Here is a 22502-nt window from a genome sequence, read left to right as displayed (position 1 = left end):
TTTCTTTACTAGGTTGTTTCCCAGGGGGTGTACACTGGGTTTCAGTTGGGAAACAGGACAAGTCTGGACTTCTGATGAAATTGCAGAACCTTTGCACACGGTTGGATCAAGATGAGAGTTTCTCTCAGAGGCTTCCGCTCAATATTGAAGAGGCTAAAGACCGTCTTCGCATTCTTATGCTGCGCAAACACCCAAGGTACAGATAGTCCATTTAGTTGGTGCATGAAGTCCCAAATGAGATTTAACTACTGATATTTTGAGGACATCATATCTTTTTTTGCTGTTTAGTAGAGATCTAGGAATAAAGCATTGCTTTTCTGCTGTTGTCTTATATTTAAAAATGGTTGCCACTGGCCTGAAATTGTTACTTTTCTTTGCATCCTACTTACTATGTTGTCTCTTATATACCACTGAGATGCTCAAGAAGTATTTCCTAAATAGGTGAGTTTGTGAGAGGTCTTTGCTATAAAATGCAAGTTTCTTACCTTGAATCTGTTATTTCTAATGGATAACACTGAATAAGAGACAGACTAAATGTAGGCACCTGGTAAAAGGTTTATTTATTTAATGGGACCCTTCTGTTGTGTTGTCTTACATACATATATATATATATATATATATATATGTGTGTGTGTGTGTGTGTGTGTGTATGTATGTGTATGTGTATGTATGTATGTAACTCTTGTACTTCTGTGAACTTCAAGAGTTTGTTTTATTTTCGTACATTCAATAAATATTATGACTATCTGCCAGGCGTTGTTATCAACTATTTCAGTTTTCATTAGCCAGAAGGGAGACAGTAGCTTAGTTGGTGCTTGTGTTAACAGTGTAACCATCAGTAGTTAATCAACTGGGATTCAGTCAACAATTCGATTTCCCTGATCTAACAGCCATTCTTTCATTGATTCATTTAACCAACATGAGTGTTGTGCCAGGTTCTGGGTCAAGTGCTGCAAGTACAAGAATGAATAAAACCTTCCTTGATAGTTCAGCAGTAAATTGGGTGAGAATTAGGTAATGGCTCTAAACTTTTTTTAAATGGCCTCTCTGCAGCTGATGATGCAGTACACTTTCATATGTAGCAGTGGCTGAGTATGGCAGTGCTTCTTAAATTGGTAAGGGGATTAATATCAGAATACTGGGTGAGGGTAGTAATTTGAGAAAAGCCTCTTAGGTGATTCTACAGAGGACAAGCTCCTTTCCCTCTGGCTTCTTTCTCTTCCCTCTGTTATTGCTCCCTCCCCTTGGTAGCCACTGTGTTGATTTTCCTGGAGGAAATAGCATTGAGAGTACTATGTTTTGCTTTTTTTTTTTTTTTCATTAGAGGTGGGGAAGGAGTGAGAGGGAAAACAACTCAAGCAGTCTCTGTACCCAGCATGGAGCCCTACATGGTGCTCGATCTCATGAACCTGAGATCATGACCTGAGCTGAAATCGAGAGTCAGATGCTTAACCAACTGAACCCTCCAGGAGCCTCAAGTCCACTAAATATTACCTCTTTTCTTTTGCAGTAACTTTTTACTAGTCCCACGTTCCTTCTCTGCGAAAATAAAAGTGATTTCTACTTAGGAAAATATTTTAAATGCTATCAGATGTATCAAAGCATGGCATATAAAGTCATTCTTTTTGTTTCTCTCTCTGCAGCATTTTGGTTTGTACTTTTGCAATTTTCTAGGCTGTGTGTGTACCCAGAATCTTTTTTTGTAGTGCACAGAAGTAGTGTGCCATTAGGATAAAAATGCTAGTGTATAATTATGCTATCAGCTTTTAGTTGTATTAGTTGTATTTTTTCTCCATCTGTTCTGCTGAGTTCAAAAAACTTTTTGGAGAAACCAAGAATTCGCAAAGAGTTGTTTTTTTTTGTCATTAGGAGTAAACAAAGTGATTTATGGATGGGAAAAAAACCATGTTAGTGTATCAAATGAAGGGTAATATTCTTGCTAGTGCATTGTATCTGGTTGGAATATATGAAAATGCTAGTTTTATGGGTAGAAGATGGTCAAATATCGTTACTGTTATATGATTAATTCTAATGCTAACCTGAGCCCAGTTCTTACTTAGTTTTAGTGGCTTTAAGACTGAATTAGACTGAATTAGAAAAATCGCATTACTTGGATACTTCTTTTAAGGCACTTGGCAATCAATTTTTAATACCTACAGGATACACACAGTTCACTTTTTATAGGTTCCCTAACTTTAAAATGCATTCATTGGGGCACCTGGGTGGCTCAGTCGTTAAGCATCTGCCTTCAGCCCAGGTCATGATCCAAGGGTCCAGGGAGCGAGCCCAGCACTGGGCTCTCTACTCGGTGGGAGGCCTGCTTTTCCCTCTTCCACTTCTTCTGCTTGTGTTCCCTCTCTCGCTGTGTCTCTATCTGTCAAATAAATAAAATAAAATAAAATAAAAAATGCATTCATTGTTTTGGGATGGGAAAAGAGGAAGGTCTCTAACTTTTTTTTCCTTATTTGGTTCAGTATATTGTGAAAGGAATATAGCAAAGAAAAGAGGAAGAGCCATGAAATAGACATCTTTATTTTGTAAATTTTAAGGCTTTGGTGGCATTATACTTTTTAAAAAGAGGCTTAAAGTAATGTCATTAGTGATTAAATACAGTTTTTTTTTAATTAGGTCTCTGTTGATCTTGGATGATATTTGGGATCCTTGGGTATTAAAAGCTTTTGACAATCAGTGTCAAATTCTTCTTACAACCAGGGACAAGAGCGTTACAGATTCAGTAATGGGTGAGGATTAATTTACTTTTTACTTCATGGTTTAATTCAATTATATTTAAATATATTCAAACCAAATTACTTACTATATTTTATGATTTTGTTGCAGGTCCTAAATATGTAGTTTCTGTGGAGAGTGGCTTAGGAAAAGAAAAAGGACTTGAAATTTTATCCCTTTTTGTTAATATGAAGAAAGCAGATTTGCCAGAACAAGCTCATAGTATTATAAAGGAATGTAAAGGTAGGTTATTTTGTGTATGAGGGAATTATAGGTATTAATTTTCCTTTTTGTAAAGTAAGCTAGTGAATATGATAGTTTAGTACATGAATATCCAGAAGCTTTACTAGGATATTTAGTATTTTAGGTTCTACTCTGATACCCTACATACATAATAATATTTTGGTATTCATTTATTCATTAAAATAATATTTAATGAACAACCATAATATGTTAATGGGACAGATTAGATGAAGATGGATTACTTCTGCCAAAGAATAAAAAATATAGTGAGAATCAGAGTTTTATGTGTTTTTGGTTGGGATTTTATAAAAATAGTATCTAATTTTGTAGGTGAAAACTGGTGTTGTCCTGTTAATTTGCATTTTTTATTAGTGAAGTTAAACTTTTTACTGGTTTATTGAGTATTTGCATTTTAAGAAATTACCCTTGATTGAATTTTTCTTTGTGATAGCAATATTTTTAATTGATTTTTAGGCATTCTGACTATTGAAGCTATTAGCTCTTTGCCATATTTTTGCAAATATTTCCTCCTAGTTTTTTGTCTGCTTTTTGATTTCAGTTGTAATACTTATTTGACATATAGAAATTAAAAATTTTATAGAGTCACATCTGTCAGCTCTTTACTTGTATTCCTCCACTCTTGTTAATACTGAAGTAGACCTTGTTGTTTCTTTTTGCCATTAAATAGCTGTTTGGTTTTGAGCTAATTGCCTTTTTTTAAAAAAGATTCGTTTGGGAGAGATAGTGTATATGCCCACAAAGGGGTGGGGGCAAAGGCAGAAGTAGAAGGGAAGCAGACTTCCCACTCAGTGGGGAGCCATGCCCAAGGCTTGGTCTCAAGACCCTAAGATCGAGATCTTAGCAGAAACCTAGAGTCAGATGCTTGACCTGCTGAGCCACCTAGGCACTCCAATTGAGTTAACGGACTTAAGAAATATGTTAGGAAAGAACATGTTATTTGTATTCTTTATAAAGGTGATGCGTGTCCATTTTGAAACATTTAAAAAATGTGTGAAGCAATAAAAAGAAATTACCCATCATTTGGTTATTATTAGCCCCTTGAGAGTATTTCTTTCTTTCTTTTTTTTTTTTAAAGATTTTATTTATTTATTTGACGGACAGTATTATCTGTTGAATAAATAAATATTTAAATAACAATAATATTAATTAATAATAAAAAATAATAAATATTAATATATAAAGATCTAAAATATATTAAAATATTAAAATAATAAAATAATAAAAAATAATAAATAAAGAGTATTTCAGTCTTTTAGGACATACAAGACTTCGAAAAAAATAATGAGATTACAAGGATATACATAATTTGAAACTTGCCTTTTCATAAGCAAATCTTGAACATTCTCATGTCATTAATTACCTTTTGAAAAAAATTACCAATGGCATAATATTGTGGTAACTTCAATTTATTCAATCATTTCTGTTATTGTTTAAGATTTTTCTATTTTAAATAATGCTGTGATGAATATCCTTATAGGAAGTATTTCTTATTTCTAATGACTTCCTTAGAAGAAATATCTAAAGTGAATCTAAGTGTTACTCATATTTTAAGGCTTTGGATAACTTGCAGCAGAAATTGTTTTTTTTTAAGAATAAAGTGATTCTTAGTGGTAATTTTAAAATGAGATGGTATTATTACAGTACTTTGCTGTTTTGTTTTGTTCTGTTTTTAGGTTCTCCTCTTGTAGTGTCTTTAATTGGTGCACTTTTACGTGATTTTCCTAACCGTTGGGATTACTACCTCAGGCAACTTCAGAATAAGCAATTTAAGAGAATAAGGAAATCTTCATCTTATGATTATGAGGCTCTGGATGAAGCCATGTCTATAAGTGTTGAAATGCTCAGAGAGGACATCAAAGATTATTACACAGATCTTTCCATCCTTCAGAAGGATGTTAAGGTGCCTACAAAGGTAATAGAAGGACAGAGAAACCTTGTCCTTGGATATTTATGGCATGTCACTTTTGATATATTATCAAGGATGTTGTTACAGATGATATTGAAAGGTTAAGACCCAGGGCGCCTGGGTGGCTCAGTGGGTTAAGCCTCTGCCTTTGGCTCAGGTCCTGATTTCAGGGTCCTGGGATCGAGCCCCCCATTGGGCACTCTGTTCAGCAGGGAGCCTGCTTCCCTTACTCCCTCTGCCTGCCTCTCTGCCTACTTGTGATCTCTCTCTGTCAAATAAATAAATAAAATCTTTTAAAAAAAAAAAGAAAGAAAGGTTAAGACCTGTGTCACAGAATGTAATCCCACTGCCCTTAATCTCTGTCATGGGTTTGCTGTTGAACTCAGATTATATCCTAATCTCAGTTCTAGTGAGGCTGGAGAAGCATCTGACTTCTTCTCTTTTCTATCTTTTTTTTTTTTTTTAAAGATTTTATTTATTGATTTGACAGACAGAGATCACAGGTAGGCAGAGAGGCAGGCAGAGAGAGAGGAAGGAAACAGGCTCTCTGCTGAGCAGACAGCCCCATGCAGGGCTTGATCCAGGGCCTGAGCCGAAGGCAGAGGCTTTAACCCACTGAGCCACCCAGGTGCCCCTTCTCTTTTCTATCTTGATGAATAGTTGAGCTTCTTCTTATGAAATGGAGATACAGTTTTTCTGGGCTTTAAGATATGATTTTTGTATGCGCACACATGCACGTGCGCGCGTGTGTGTGTGTGTGTATGTTAACACCTTATCTGCAATCCTGGTCATTGTAGTTTTGTGGTATATTAAATGCTTACAATGATTTCTAGGTGTTATGTATTCTCTGGGACATGGAAACTGAAGAAGTTGAAGACATACTGCAGGAGTTTGTTAATAAGTCTCTCTTATTTTGTGATCGGAATGGAAAATCATTTTGTTATTATTTACATGATCTTCAAGTAGATTTCCTTATAGAGAAGAATCGCAACCAGCTTCAGGTACTTGCATCTCTGTATGTTTTTAAAATGTTTTTATTTTGAAATAATTTTAGGCTTATAGAAAAGTTGCAAAACAGCATAGAGAGTTTTATACATGTACCTTGATCTAACTTACCCCATTGTTTACATCTTACATAACTGTAATATGGTTATCAAAACCAGAAAATGAACAATGATAGAATACTGTTAACTAACCCACAAATTTTTTTTAGATTTTGCTAGCTTTCCCTCTGTCCTTTTTGTGGTTCAGATCAAAATCCCATATTGCATGTAATTGTCATGTTTCCTTAAATCTGTGAAAATTCTTTGCTTTTCTTATCTTTCATGATCACTTTTGAAGAGTACTAGCCAGTTATTTTGTATAATGTCCCTTAGTTTGGGTTTAAATTTGAGTTTAAATGAAATTTAAATGTAATTTTATCTGATGGTTTCTCATGACGACATTAAAGTTATATATTTTTGGCAAGTAAACTACAGAAGTCATTGTGTCCTCAAGGCATCATATTAGGGTGTCGGTATGTCTTCTTCTCAGTGATGGTAATGTTGATCACTTGGCTAAAGTGGTACCTGCTAGTTTCTCCACTGTAAAGCTACTAATTTTTTCCTTTTGTAATTAGTAAGTATTTTGTGGGTAGATTCTCTGTACATTTTTAAATAGCTTTGTACACTATAGTTACTGTGATGCTTAGGTTATGAAATTGTTTCTGTCTTCTAACATGTTTCATTTGGGTTTCAGAATCTACATAGGAAAATAATCACTCAGTTCCAGAAACATTACCAGCCACATACTCTTTCACCAGATCAGGAGGACTGCATGTATTGGTACAACTTTCTGGCCTATCACATGGGTAGTGCCAATATGCACAAAGTAAGGTGACCCATTTAAAAATTATCATTATTATTTTTAAAATTTATTTATTTATTTATTTGAGTGAGAGAGAGAGAGAGAATGAGTGGGAAAGGAGCAGAGGGAGAAGCAGACTCCCTGCAGAGCACGGTGCCTGGGACATGGGACTTAGTCTCAGGACTGCAAGATCATGGTCTGTGGTAAAGGCAGATACTTAACTGACTGAGCCACTCAAGTGCCCTAAAAAAATAAATAAATAAAAATTTAAAAATTATTATTATTTTTTAAGATTTTATTTATTTGACAGAGAGAGAGATCACAAGTAGGCTGAAAGGCAGGCAGAGAGAGAGGGAAGCAGGCTCCTCGCTGAGCAGAGAGCCTGATGCAGGGCTCAATCCTAGGACCCCAAGATCATGACCTGAGTTGAAGGCAGAGGCTTAACCCACTGAGCCACCCAGGTGCCCCAAAATTATTATTTTTATCTCACTTATATTTCATCCTGTGTTTGGAGTTTTCTTTTATTAGTAAAAATAGGATTATAGCCTATGTAAGTATTTTTGTTTTTGTTACAATTTTTACCTACAGTGATTTAAAAAGATAACCTTGGTAAGTATAGTACATGAACCTCCTAAAAATTCATTCTCTACTTACCAATAGCTTTCCTTTTTGGGCAGTATGGATTTGTATTTTTAGGCTTTGAGAGGAAATGGAGAATGGGAAATTATATTCATTCATTCAGCAAGTATTTATTGAGTGCCTGTTAGGTGCTGGTGTATTATTCTTCATTGTGAGCATATACCATGGGCACAAAGTCACTTCTCTCATTGAGCTTACATTCTGTGGGGAGAAAAGTAAATTTATACTACTAGTGAATGAGTAAATATATACTATCTTGGGAGTAGTAAGTGCTCAGCATGGAAGGAGAAAGTGATGATGTAGAATCATCATGATTTGTGATGGATTTTGTGTCCATTATAAGATCATTCCAGCCTTGCACAACAGAAAGAATGGAGTCCCCTGATCTGAGATTGGAGTGTCTGTGGGCAGACTGAGTATTTTTTAGGGGGAAATAATTTTGAATATACTGTCTCATACATATTAAGACATCTGACTGGAAAAAATGAGTATGTAGTTGGATATATGAATCTGGAGTTTTTATGGACTAAAAATAAAATTTGGGAATCACCACCACATATATGATATTTGAAATCAGGACTACCAACTATTCAAAATGTTTACATTTTTGAAAACCATATGTACTTTAAGTAATTTATCTATGCTTAGGTATGTTACCATTTGGTTGAAAAGACGGTGTATTATTGTACTCTGTTTATTTCATCTAGCAAAATATAGTTCATGTTTAATAATCTACACATTGGGGGTGCCTAGGTGGCTCAGCCATCAGGCAGCTGCCTTCTGCTCAGGTCATGATCCCAGGGTCCTGGGATAGAGCCCTGCATTGGGCTCCCCGCTCTGTGGGAAGCCTGCTTCTCCCTCTCCCACTCCCCCTGCTTGTGTTCCCTCTCTCGCTGAGTCTCTCTCTGTCAAATAAATAAAATCTTTATTAAAAAAAAAAAATCTGGGGAGCCTGGGTGAATCAGTGGGTTAAAGGCTCTGCCTTCCACTTAGGTCATGATCCCCGGGTCCTGGGATCCAGCCCCGCAGTGGGCTCTCTGTTTAGCGGGGAGCCTACTTCCTCCTCATTTTCTGCCTATTTCTCTGCCTACTTGTGATCTCTGTCTGTCAAATAAATAAATAAAATTTTAAAAGAAAATCTATACGTTGGAATGAAGGTATTCCAGTAAATATCTGTGCCAAATTAACGTAAGCTGTAATTGTTGCACATTTAGGTTTTCAGTTTTTTGCCTTTATTATGCTGTAATGAACAATGTTGTTTGGTTGTTTGTCTTTGCACCTACATTATTTCCTTTGAAAATTTTTTGAAGTGGGATTGTTGGGTCAATGCATATTTTTAAAACTTGGTATCTATGATAATGTGACAGGAATTCAGTTTCTTCTTGCTTTTTTAAAAGCCCTTTTTCCTGATTTTTAAAGATAATTTCTAATTTTTAAAGGTTTTTTTCATTAGTAAAATGTAGGAAAAAAACTAAAAAGATGAAAATGACCATTATTGCTAATGCTTTTGTGTATAGTTTTCCAGATTGTTTTGCTGCTCAGATACACATGCTTGTTCTTTTTTTTTTTTTTTTTTTTTTAAATTTTTAATTTTTTAGAGAGAGAGGGTGTGTGTGTCAGCAGGGGGAGGCTCAGAGGGAGAGAGAGAATCCCAAGGTGGCTCCATGCCCAGTGCAGAACCCAATGCAGGGCTCGATCCCACAACCTGAGATCATGACCTCAGCCGAAATCAAGAGTCAGAGACTTAACTGACTTAACTGAGTCACCCAGGGACCCCCACGTACCTATTCTTTAAACCCCAAATAGGATCATAATGGAAATAGTCTTATATCTCTTCTCCCCCGCCGCCCCATCTAACTGTATTTCATGGTCATCTTTTTACATCAGTTTATAGAGAGTGAAAAATTTTTTGAAGCTGCATACTATTTCATTGTATATTGATCAGTTGGCTTTTGGAAAGTTAGATTGCTTAAGCACACTTGTCTGATTATTTTCTTAGGACACACAGTGTAATTTCTAGGTCAAATGGTATGTACAGTTAGAATTTTTTTTTTTTAAGATTTTATTTATTTATTTCACAAACAGATCACAAGTAGGCAGAGAGGCAGGCAGAGAGAGAAGGGGAAGCAGGCTCCCTGCTGAGCAGAGAGCCCGATGTGGGGCTGGATGCCAGGACCCTGGGATCATGACTACAGTTAGAATTTTAATACAGATTACCAAACTGTCCTCCAGGATCGTGCTCTGAGTTATATCACTATCAACAGTATATCACTATCAACAGTATCAACAGTATATGATAATTTCCTCTGACTCCAGCTAATAGTCTTTTTTTTTTTTTTTAAGATTTTATTTATTTGACAGACAGAGATCACAAGTAGGCAGAGAGGCAGGCAGAGAATGAGGAGGAAGTAGGCTCCCCACTGAGCAGAGAGCCTGATGCGGGACTCGATCCCAGGACCCTGGGACCATGACCTGAGCCGAAGGCAGAGGCTTTAACCCACTGAGCCACCCAGGTGCCCCCAGTTAATATTCTTATTACTGCTTTTAGTCTTTAGAAATCTGATTTTTTAAAAAAAGATTTTATTTACTTATTTGTCAGAGAAAGAGAGCACACAGGGGGAGAGGCAAGCAGAGGAAGAAGCAGGCTCCCTGCTGAGCAAGGAGCCTGGTGCTGGACTTGATCCCAGGACCCTGGGATTATGACTTGAGCTGAAGGCAAATGCTTAACTGACTGAGCCACCCAGGCATTCCTAGAAATATGATACTAAAGAATGCTGAGTCTTTCTTGTTTCATTTAGATTACTGGTGAGGTTTTTGGCCAATTGTACCTCTTACTGTGTGCACTGAGTCTTATCCATTGCTTTTACCTATTTTTTTTTTTGTTGAGGTGTTTCTCTTATTTTATTAGAATTTTCTATAAATAATATTAAGCCCTCATCTATCATATGTGTTGTAAATAAATACTTTTATTTTTTGTCAAATTTTATTTATATTGTTTTCAACTGTATTGAAAGTTTTTGAGTTTTTATGTAGTTAAGTGTACATCTCTTGCTCTTTTTTTTTTGTACTTTTGCTTTGGTGTCATGTTTATAAACATTTCCTTCATCCTACTGTCACAGAAATATTTGCCTGTATCTTCTAGAATTTTTTTAAGTTTTTTTAAAATTTTATATTTACATTTTAATCAGTAAAATTTATTTTCATTTAAGGTGTTTGGTCCATTTTATGTTTCTTTGGTTCCTTTTAAAATAGCTCCCTTTTTGTCCTTGAATTATAGTTATCTGCTAAGGTTCTTTCGGTAGTGTTAGGATAAGGATGGTAAGGGTACCTGGGGAGCTCAGTTAGTTAAGTTTCTGCCTTTGACTCAGGTCATGATCTCAGGGTCCTGGGATCAAGCCCCCTGTCGGGCTCCTTGCTCACCTGGGAGTCTGCTTCTACCTCTACTCCCCCCCACCCTGGCTTGTGCTCTCTCTCTCTCGATTACTGTGTCTCTAATATAAATAAATAAAATCTTAATTTAAAAAATTTATTTATTTTTAAGATTTGTTTATTTATTTGACAGAGAGAGGGAGAAATCACAAGTAGGCAGAGAGGCAGGCAGAGACGGGGGAGGGAAGCAGGCGCCCTGCTGAGCAGAAAGCCAGCCCTGTGCGGGGCTCGATCCCAGGACCCTGGGATCATGACCTGAGCTGAAGGCAGAGGCTTAACCCACTGAGCCACCCAGGCGCCCCAAATAACATCTTTATTTAAAAAAAAAAAAAGATAAGGGTGCTATAGTTAAAATTCTTTGATGTCTTTAACCGTATCCTCCTCTCTCTTTTTTTTTTTTTTTAAAGGAACTTTGTGCTTTAATGTTTTCCTTGGATTGGATTAAAGCAAAAACTGAACTCGTGGGCCCTGCTCATCTGATTCATGAATTTGTGGAATACAGGCATATATTGGATGAAAAGGTATAATTAGTAGGAAAAATAAGTTCTTAAAGGGCATCTCATTTTGTCATTTAATTCTAGGTTTAATAGTGGGGATGAGCAGGATAAAAGGGACAAAGAGAGAGAATTTCCTCACTTTAACTCTTGATGATTCTAATTATTTTGCTTCCTAGCCTCCTGGGACTATAGATGGGGTTGAGGTTTGAAAGTTGAGAAAGTATAAAGTGTCCAACTGGGTTGTTTTGTTTTTTGTTTTTTCTTAATACAAGAATGTATTAAGAAAGTAACACTTGGATAAAGAGATTTTTATACTATGTTTAAAAATTTGGAGACAGTTACCATGTATTTGTTATCTAATGGCTGGCTATTTAATTTTAGCTCACATAGAGAATATCTCGTTTAAGCCTTTAAAGTGACAAAATCACAGAAACAGAAAAATGTCAGATCTTGGTTCTGGTTATATTTCTAAGAGATTTCAGTTTGTTCATAGGACTGTGCAGTCTGTGAAAATTTCCAGGAATTTTTATCTTTAAATGGACATCTTCTTGGACGACAGCCATTTCCTAATATTGTACAACTTGGTCTCTGTGAACCAGAAACTTCAGAAGTTTATCAGCAAGCTAAGCTGCAGGCCAAGCAGGAGGTCGATCATGGAATGCTTTATCTGGAGTGGATGTAAGTAGGTTAGGGAAGAAACCAAAGGGGGGGAAAAAAGAAAAAAAAAAAAAGAAACCAAAGGGAGTGGAGTGCTAACTGTGTCATTATTTTTCAGGTAGTGAATAAGTTCATTCCAGGAAGATTTAACTACTTTGGAAAGGGCTGGAACTTTTAATAAGCATTCTTAGTTATTGAAAAGTTCTGGAGAAGTGAGTATAGGAGAAATATGTATTCCAAAGAGTTCATAGAAATAGATGCTTGCCTGTAGGCATTTTGACCAATCATACTAAATAATAACACCAAGTGGTTTACTTATTATAACTCAGTTTATTAGTGAAGAACATTGGCTTTGAAGTCACAGACACTGATTTGAGTCTCAGTTCTGAAACCTGAGAGTTTTGTGATTTTGAACAAATTACGGTTTGCTCTTTTTTTCATATATAAAATAGAGAGCAATACTTTGAGGTATTATTTTTGTGAAGATTGAAATGAGATATTAGTTATAAAGTGATTAGCCCTTGGCCCTTCACATTGCCCTGATTAAACTTGCATTGAATTTTGATTGTTCTAACTCCTCTAAGAGACTGTTCAGTTTTGCTCTTGTCTTAATCTTATCAGTTAGAAAAAGGAAAGGGTTAACTCATCTTTTTAATGCCTGTTATATAAGATATGCGCACGTTATTCATTTTACCTTCAAACCTTAGAAGGTAAATATTATTTGGTCTATTTTACAAATGAGAAAATTGAGGCACGGAGTTGCTGAGATTTGACTAAGCTCGTATAGCTTGTTGAATAGAATTTAATTCTTGGGTCTGTCTAACTTTATTTTCCATGCACCTTCTATATGCCACGTTTCTCTTATAGCTAGAAATAATGAACATGAATGGTTGTCTTTTCACATATATAATTTATCTGAATTAAACTGTAGGTTGATATTCGCAGTATTTATTAGTCCTGGGCCCTTTCTCCAAATAGGTTGCTGTAGGTGATTTCCCTAATTCATTGAAGCTAGGATAGATCTGTCTGTATTCTGGAATACTTGCTCACTTTTTATCATAGCATTTGTTTCACTTCATGGTGATTTTTCTGTTACTAGTCCATAAATGCTGTAGTTTAGTATAAAATGAACAGACTTTGGCTGTAGGCTGCTTGGGCTTGAAACCCAGCTCCGCTTTTTAAAAAAATATTTATTTGACAGAGAGCGAGCACAGTGGGGCAGCAGCAGGCAGAGGAGGGAGAAGCAAACTCTCCACAGAGTAGGGAGCCCAATGTGGGGCTTGATCCTAGGACCCTAGGCTCGTGACCTGAGCTGAAGGCAGACACTTAATGACTGAGCTGCCCAGAAGCTCCCGCCTCTGCTTTATTGGTTGTATATAACCAGGGAAAGTTATTCAGCTTCTCTCACATGATAGTGCTCTTTCATAGCACTGAGAAGATTAAATGAGTCCATGTGTATATAAGAGAATCTCAAGCAGGCTCGATGGCCAGTGGGACCCTATGCTGGCCTCAATCTCACAACCCTGAGATCATGACCTGAGCTGAAATTAAGAGTCAGGTTGCTTACCTGATGGAGCCAGCCAGGTGTCCTGGCTTCTTTCCCTTTAAAAACAATGGAGATTTTTTTGAGGGTATCCTTACATAATGTTTTCTCTGCACATGTTATCATTAATATATCCAAGGAAAATAGAAAGCAACATGTATTTGATTAGTTAGATTTCTCCCAACTCAGTGATATTTGCAGCACCTGACAGGTTGCTTTATATAGGGTAGCATCTCTCTTAAAAAACCCACTTTCATAATACTTTTTTCCTTCAGGAGATCTGTGCTGTCATTTACATCGTGGTAACTTAATTTTAAGAATTTTGTATTTTTGGCAACACAACAATGTTTAAAGACAGTTTATAACTGAAAAAGAAATTACTTTTACTCTTACTTATTAGGTTCCTGTTCATTTTTTCCTTGTATGTAGAAACAAAAAAAACATCAAGAATCTTTCCCGCTTAGTTGTCCGCCCCCATACAGATGCTGTTTACCATGCTTGCTTTTCTGAGGATGGTCAAAGAATAGCTTCTTGTGGAGTTGATAAAACCTTACAGGTAAAACATATCTCTTGAGAAAAATTGAAAGAGGCATGTACCTAATACTGTGCATATTAGAATATATTTAAATCCTAAAATTGAAGAAAAATTCTCTATTAGAAATAGAGAAATCCAAATCTCCTGAACATTTTATGAAAGCCTTTTTCTGGAAATTTAAAAGATATGGTTGTGTGTTTTCATAGTTTTAAAGTTGCCGAGTTACATAAAAGTACCTTTTACCCTAGCAATCAGTTACTGTCATCCAAGTGCCCTCTAAAAGTAATGAGGAAATGCAAATTGTTAAAAGACATAAAGACTCTCTAGCACAGCGAACAGGGCTCTGATTAAAAAACAGTGATTAAGTAAAATACCTATTTTATCACAGGTTCAGACACAGATTTCTGACTATAAACAGGAATCAGACTATATTATTTCCTAAGGTGCTTTGAAGGAATTTAAGTTCTTGTTTGTTTTTGGAATATGTGAATGAGTGCTTTTCTTTAAATTTTGAAGGGAACAGAATCAGTTAGTTAAAACTTTGATATTTAGATTAGGTTTGGTCTTTGTAAGATTGTGACTATAAACCTTATTTTTGTATATGTGCCTTATTACTAATTTTTTTAATTTTGGCTTTTGAGACCCAGAGAGAAAACAGATTGAAGGAAAGGTTGTCTGTTTGATTAAGAATTTGCCAACCTTAAAGAAAAAGAAGAGAAAAGAAAAAAAGAATTTTCCAAACTAACCTCAAGAACTGAAGCTGTACTCTGCTGGCTCTTTTTATTGATATTACAAACATTTAATAAGAGATAGTTCTCTATGTTAAGGCATATACATTCTGATATATATTCTGCTTTTTGGGGTGTTTTTTGCTAAGGTTCATTACTACTGCAAAATAATATGGATTAAGATCTTTTAAAGAAAGATTTTTATCAAATGGTGGCCATTAAGTTTATGGTAAAAGGATTTTATGTTGCTTGTGCAGGTGTTCAAAGCTGAAACAGGAGAGAAACTGCTAGAAATCAAGGCTCATGAGGATGAAGTGCTTTGTTGTGCATTCTCTACAGATGACAGGTTTATAGCAACCTGCTCAGTGGATAAAAAAGTCAAGGTAGGGAAATATTTTTCTCTTGAGTAATTACCATAGAATTCATTTTCTTTTTCCATGGTATAGGGATTAGTCTAAGTAGGGGTAAAGGACTCTTGCCTGTTGATCTACTGACTTGAGGCATACCAGGTTTTAGCTACTGCAAATTAATAGTGTCTATTTTTAAGCACCAGCAAAAATGTACAGGTTTCTCAGCCAGAGATATTTACCATATAGGTGGGAGAAACAATTATAAATGAATGAATATGCCTACTGTTTATTATCCATAAGTCTATGGGTGCATATCAGTTAGAATCTTTGAGGGCATTGTGATTGGAAGTGTTGCTGCACAGACTTACTGTCTGAGATTGGATTCCTGTTGTAAAATACATACTTTGTGAAGTGCAACCTAGATTTTTTTTGAGGTGGAGTGGGGAGGGTGGGGTGGGGGAGGGGCAGAGGGAGAGAGAGAATCTTAAGCAGGCTTCACACCGTGTGGATCCTGATGCTGGGTTCAGCTCACAATCCTGAGCTGAAATCAAGAGTCAGATGCCGGGGTGCCTGGGTGGCTCAGTGGGTTAAAGCCTCTGCCTTCGGCTGCGGTCATGATCTCGGGGTCTTGGGATCAAGCCCCACATCAGGCTCTCTGCTCAGCAGGGAGCCTGCTTCCCTTCCTCTCTCTCTGCCTGCCTCTCTGCCTACTTGTGATCTCTCTCTGTCAAATAAATAAATAAAATATTAAAAAAAAAAAAAAAGAGATGCCTAACCAACTGAGCCACTCAGGCACCCCAAGCACCTCACTTCAGGTTTTTAAAAAAAATTTTTATTTATTTTTTATTTTTTAGAGAGCCTGTGCACACATGAGAGTGGGGAAGGAGGGGGAAGGGAGAGAGAGAATCCCAAGCAGACTTCACGCCTAGTGTGGAGCCTGACTTGGGCATCAGTCTCATAACCCTGAGATCATAACCTGAACTGAAATCAAGAGTCAGATTCCCAACTGACTGACTCATTCAAGTGCCCCTTGCTTCAGGCTTTTTAAAAAGAGGTGGATCCTGGGGCACCTGGGTGGCTCAGTCGTTAAGTTTCTGCTTTTGGCTGAGGTCATGATCCCAGGGTCCAGGGATCGAGCCCCGCATCGGGCTCCCTGCTCTGAGGGAAGCCTGCTTCTCCCTCTCCCACTCCCCCTGCTATGTTCCCTCTCTTGATGTCTCTCTCTCAAATTAATAAAATATTTTTTTTAAAAAAAGGTGATCCTGACTTTGTGGGAGTACTGAAAATAAATAGGTAGATAGATAAATAAAGAGGAGAGGGAGAGGGAAAGAAAGGGAGAAAGAAAGAGAGGTAGAAAGAAAGAGGGAGGGAGAAAGGAAGGAAGGGCGGACTGTTGAAACTGGCTGGATGGGGTGGGGCTTGGACCTGGGAGCAAGAAAATTGGCTTGGAAGTTTTCCTGGGGTCTACACCCACTTGGAGTGTCCAGACAAATTAGGACCTTGGAAAAATCTTTTTTTTTTTTTTTAAGATTTTATTTATTTATTTGACAGAAAGAGAGCATAAGTAGGCAGAGTGGCAGTCAGAGGGAGAGGGAGAAGCAGGCTGTCTGCTGAGCAGGGAGCCTGATGCGGTGCTCAATCCCAGGATCCTGGGATCATGACTTGAGCCGAAGGCAGCCTCCTAACCCAACTGAGCTACCCAGTTGCCCCCCAAAATTACTTCTTGATAGACTGGACTCTCTAGGTGGCTTTACAACCAACTAGTTAGTTAACTCCATAGCCACTACTAAGTCACACTTGGGAGTTGGCCAGTCTTGATACTTCCAAAGTCAGAGCTATGTGGCATAAAAGGAGATAACACTGAGTTTCTGTTTTCTGAGTGGTCAAAGTAAAAAACTAGAGGCACAAATATCTGTTAAAGAACTTAAACTTTTTGGACCTCTTTTTGAGTACTTCAATAAGACAAAAAATATGGGGCACCTGGCTGGCTCAGGTGGTAGAGCATTTGGCCCTTCTTCTTGGTGTCATGAGTTCAAGCCCCATAATGGGTGTAGAAGTTATTAAAAATCTAAAAAAAAAAAAAAAAAAAAGGGGGCGCCTGGGTGGCTCAGTGGGTCAAAGCCTCTGCCTTCGGCTCAGGTCATGGTCCTGGGATCGAGCCCCGCATCGGACTCTCTGCTCAGCGGGGAGCCTGCTTCCTCCTCTCTCTCTCTGCCTGCCTCTCTGCCTACTTGTAATCTCTGCCTGTCAAATAAATAAATTAAAAATCTTAAAAAAAAAAATTAAAAAAAAAAAAGAAAGAAAATGCTATGGGAGGGACATTAATACCTCTAAAAAGTTCAGAGCCCAGTGAAGACTAGGTAATTTATTTCTTCCAGAACGCAATGCTTTATTGTCTTACATAGTGACTAGAATGATGATTACTTCTGCTTGGGAATTTAACACTGTGTGAGGCTTTATATTACAACCTTTGTTTTATTACATTATCAATTTCTCACTACAACTTGCAGAGTAAGAGTAAATTGATCTCATTTTGCAGGTAAGAAAATAGAGATGAAGTCATCTGCCCAAGCTCACATTAACAGATAACTAATAGAGCCAGGGTTCAAAGCTAGGTTTCCCTCAGAATCTAAAGCCTTAATTTTTTTCATTGATCCATCTTCCTTTACTTTTTATTGATACCTAGAAATCAGCAGCAAATTTAGCTTGTCCTTTATTTCATTTGGTACCTTGAATTGTGTAGGACAGGTGTAAGTATCCGCCTTTTATTGAGGAGGGAAGTGTGAAGCAGATAAAGTAAGGACTTGATGATGGACACACAATTTATAAATGGTAGAGCCAGGTCTTCGACTTAATCCTTCTGATCTAAAGTCTGTTATTCCACCTTGTATAGTACTTCTCTATCTACTGTCATTCATGTGACCATGTGCAGTCCTGCCCTTGAAGAATATAATTTTTTATGGGATTCTAATTATCCTATAGAAAGACATATGTGTAGACTTGCAAGTAATTTTTTAAAAAAACATCCTGGAAAAATACGGGCATATTTTAGAGAAGGGGAGTATTCATTAGCCTCATGTCCAACTGGGGAGACGGCCACAAAACAGCTCACATTTGTTTGCTCTTCTGTTCTTCCTTTGAAAGTTAAGGGGGAGTTGTAAATTTTATGTTCTCTTTTCTCTTTAGATATGGAATTCTATGACAGGGGAACTAGTACGTATCTACGATGAGCACTCAGAGCAAGTCAACTGCTGCCATTTTGCCAACAACAGTCAGTACCTTCTGTTAGCCACCGCATCAAGTGACTGCTTCCTTAAAGTAAGTATGGATAGGGAGAACTACGTAGACAAATTTGATAGGTTTATCAGAACATTTTTTTCGATTTTCTCTTTTATTAGTCAGGGCTCTTTTGGTTGTAGTGATAGGAACTTTCATACTTGCTTAAGCCAAAAAGAAAAAGAAATTAATGGTTCATGTAACTGAAAAGTCTACAGGGGGCATGGCTTTAGGCATAATTGATTCCAGATGCTCAAATTACAGTCTTGGAGTCTAATCCCCTCTCCATCTTTAGACTCTGTTGGTTCAGGCACGTTCTTTCTGTGTGGCAGGAAATACGGCCGTTCTCAGTTACTGGCTTTCATGGGTCTTACAGCTTATAGTCACAAAGGAAGAGAAACGTACTCTTTCCTGGGTCCCATAGATTTAATTTTAAAGAAGACTAAGACTAAGCCAAGACCTGGTTTGGCTTATATTCTCATTGTTAAGTAACGCTTGTGGGCCAGTAGGATGGAATTCTTGAATTGGTTAAAGATTACAAGTTTAGCCATGTAAAAATGGGACAAATGAGGTGACGTGAGCTCTACTTGAATTGTAAGTGAGGCTTGATTCAGAAGTTCTGTTATTAGGAGAAAGGAAAAAGATGCTGATAGGAAAAAAAACTAAAACCAAAAATATTTCATATATGTTTGATAATGTTTTATAGTTACAAATTATAAAAAATTTTATCTTTTTTTCTCTGAAGTGGAATATTAAAGATAGCTAGATTAAATTTTCTGGGGTTCCGGAAAGATTCACTAACTTTAAATTGTTTTGGTTTGGTTTTTGCCCTTTTTTAATGTTGCACTATCTTTGCAAAGGGACATTATATTTTTGGGAGGTTGGGCAAACCATTTCAGTTTGAAAAACTTCATAGACTCTGTGTTTGACATTTACATACATCATTTTAAAAAATTTTAGAAAATACTGAAAATTGTCCCGGCTTTCCCCTTCATTCAATTTAGGAAGCGGAAACTTTTTTTTTTCCTCCCATCAAAAGAAAACTTACGTAGAAGCTCAGTGTATAAGAGATAAAGCCCATTGCCATGGTTGAAGTGGGGGTGCGGTTTTGCATTTTTAGTTTTTTAAAGACTTTATTTATATACTGGAGAGAGAAATGTGTGGCTTTGTGCACATGAGCAGGGGGTGGGGGTGGACAGAGGGAGAGGGAGAAGCAGACTCAGTCACTGAGCGAGGAGCCTGATGCGGGGTTCTGTCCCAGGACCCTGAGAACGTGACCTGAGTAGATGTCAGACACTTAGCTGACTAAGCCACCCAGGCGCCCCTGAGCTTGCTTTTCTTTTTCTTTTGGTTTTTAAGATTTTATTTACTCATTTGAGAGAGAGACAATGTGAGAGAGCATGAGAAGCGAGAAGGTCAGTGGGAGAAGCAGACTCCTTGTGGAGCTGGGAGCCTGATGTGGGTCTTGATCCCAGGACTCTGGGATCGTGACCTGAGCTGAAGGCAGTTGCTTAACCAACTGAGCAACCCAGGCACCCTGAGGTTGCTTTTCTACTCTCTTGTACCCTCTCTTATTTCCCCCGAGTGGCCCCTTTCAGACATGTTTCTGGAATCCCTAGGGGCCTGCATAGCACAATTTGAAAACTCTGGATTGGTTTAAAATAACAGACCAATGTAATCTTATAATCATAGCTCATTTTTACTCAGATATGCTTTACCTTATTGAATAAATCCACCTCTAAAAAGCTACAGCTTCTATATTATTTCTGATTAATTTTTGGTGTTTCTTTTTTTTATTTTTAAATGTAAGCACTTTTTTTTATTTTAAAGATTTTATTTATTTATTTGACAGACAGAGATCATAAGTGGGCAGAGAGACAGGAAGAGACAGAGAGAGGAGGAAGCAGGCTCCCCGCCCTGCTGAGCAGAGAGCCTGATGTGGTGCTCGATCCCAGGACTCTGGGATCATGACCTGAGCCGAAGGCAGAGGCTTAACTCACTGAGCCACCCAGGTGCCCCTTGGTGTTTCTTTTGAATATTTTGTAGGCTGAAGAAGTTTATTTTTCCTCATTTTAATTATAGACAAAAAGCTCTAGGATGTGAGAACAAAGAGAGATCTATGCATTCTAAAAAAATTTTAATTAAGTACAAGTTTTACTTTAAGATCTGCTATACCACACCTGTATTACCATGTGGACAATTAGAATTCACTTCTTGTGACTCTTGAACTGAGAGAAGGCAATGAAAATATGGAAATCTGAAGCTACCCCTGTGTAACTTGCCTGCAAAATAGGATTTATCTAGCACTAGGATAAAGAAGTCTAGGATGGAGATGGATATGAAGAATAGGACTTATCTCACTGGTCATTTCTAAAGGGTTTTTGTCAGTATTAATTTTGGGGTTGGATGATTTCTTCTTCCGTGTTTAATATAGTTAGTATAAATCCCCTGAGAGGACTATAGCCCTTTTTATTTATATTTTACTCACTTTTCAAACACATGCAAAAGGAGAGAGTACAATAATAAACCCTTGTGGTATCCATTGTCTAGCTCTTACTATTATTAATTTTTTGCCAATCTTATTTTATTCTTCCCCTCCTTTTTTTTTTTTTTTTTTTTTTTTGGCTGTAACAGGTTACAACAGATCGCAGTTATCATGACATTGCACCCAAAATACTTCAGTGTGGATATCTGAGGTCTTAAACCTAGTACCATACCATTATCACACCTAACATAATAAGTAATAGTTTTGTGATCTCACTGGTCCATGTTCACTTTCCCCCATTGTCCTTTTTTTTTTTTTTTTTTTAAAGATTTTATTTATTTATTTGGCAGAGAGAGATCACAAGTAGGCAGAGAGGCAGGCAGAGAGAGAGGGGGAAGCAGACTCCCAGCTGAGCAAAGAGCCAGATGTGGGGCTTGATCCCAGGATCCTGAGATCATGACCTGGGGTGAAGGCAGAGACTTAACCCACTGAGCCACCCAGGTGCCCCCCACATTGTCCTTTTTTTAAAGTTTATTTAGTTTTAGTTAACTTGCTCTTCAAGCCTCTTCAATTTCCTGTCAAATATATTTATATCTATCTTTGTTATCTTTGTACTTTTCAAGTCATTTTTTAGAACATTAATGGATTTTAGCCTAGTAAGTAGACTCAAGATTTGCATTTGAAAATCTTAAAAAGACCGTTTGGGTAACCTAGCATCAAAAAAAAATTTGAGAGCGTTTTATTTTACATATTACTTATTAGAGAGCTGAATAAAATAATAATCCAACTACTTTGTTAAAATGAGCAGTAATTATTTATTTACTTAGTTCTCAGACTAAAAGCCTAGGTAAGCTTTTGGTCCCTTTGTAGATTTAGGTGCTGATCTAAGGGCTGACCCATTACTTGGTAATCACAAGTTGACTTCATTACTATGAATTGAACATTTTTCTGATTGAAAAAGCTTAAATGGGAGGGAAGGGTGAATGTTATGAGATTCTAGCTTTACCTTATTCAGTACTAGTTTTTTAGTTATCTTTTTATCTGTATCAAATAGCTCTGGGATTTGAATCAAAAAGAATGCCGAAATACCATGTTTGGCCACACAAATTCAGTCAATCACTGCAGATTTTCACCAGATGATAAGCTTTTGGCTAGTTGTTCAGCTGACGGAACATTAAAGGTACGCTTTTGTTTTTTATTAAAATTGGTTGTAGTTTTGTGGTTTTATGATTTGGTTATAGAAATAGGCTTCTCTTTTTCTCATTTCTACAGGAAGAGCTTTTTTCCCCCCAACTTCTAGGAGCACATTTAATATAACTGTAATTGCTTGTTATAATGATTGTTTACAAATGGTTTACTGCCTTATGCTTTAAAGTAAATATATTTTGAATTCTTTTTTTTTTTTTTAAAGATTTTATTTATTTATTTGACAGAGAGAGATCACAAGTAGGCAGAGAGGCAGGCAGAGAGAGAGAGAGGAGGAAGCAGGCTCCCTGCTGAGCAGAGAGCCGGATGCGGGACTCGATCCCAGGACCCTGAGATCATGACCTGAGCCGAAGGCAGCGGCTTAACCCACTGAGCCACCCAGGCGCCCTATATTTTGAATTCTTAATTTTTAAGC

General features: G+C 37.1%; 1 protein-coding gene across 5 annotated transcripts in view; it reads left to right on the top strand.

The window, feature by feature from the left end:
* The window catches only part of APAF1 (apoptotic peptidase activating factor 1), an 87453-nt gene that overhangs the window by 25334 nt on the left and 39617 nt on the right, over nucleotides 1-22502 (top strand). For all 5 annotated transcript variants that reach the window (XM_032346683.1, XM_032346685.1, XM_032346682.1 and 2 more), the window contains exons 6-17: nucleotides 13-196; nucleotides 2629-2741; nucleotides 2839-2970; nucleotides 4665-4903; nucleotides 5731-5898; nucleotides 6635-6766; nucleotides 11218-11331; nucleotides 11801-11985; nucleotides 13937-14063; nucleotides 15028-15153; nucleotides 18307-18438; nucleotides 21936-22061. In XM_032346683.1, coding sequence (XP_032202574.1) covers nucleotides 13-196; nucleotides 2629-2741; nucleotides 2839-2970; nucleotides 4665-4903; nucleotides 5731-5898; nucleotides 6635-6766; nucleotides 11218-11331; nucleotides 11801-11985; nucleotides 13937-14063; nucleotides 15028-15153; nucleotides 18307-18438; nucleotides 21936-22061 — 1778 coding nt within the window. The remainder of the gene's footprint in view (nucleotides 1-12; nucleotides 197-2628; nucleotides 2742-2838; nucleotides 2971-4664; nucleotides 4904-5730; nucleotides 5899-6634; nucleotides 6767-11217; nucleotides 11332-11800; nucleotides 11986-13936; nucleotides 14064-15027; nucleotides 15154-18306; nucleotides 18439-21935; nucleotides 22062-22502) is intronic.

Source organism: Mustela erminea, chromosome 6, assembly GCF_009829155.1.
Source record: "Mustela erminea isolate mMusErm1 chromosome 6, mMusErm1.Pri, whole genome shotgun sequence".
Classification (NCBI taxonomy): Eukaryota; Metazoa; Chordata; class Mammalia; order Carnivora; family Mustelidae; genus Mustela; species Mustela erminea.
This window is presented reverse-complemented; position numbering and strand designations above follow the sequence as displayed.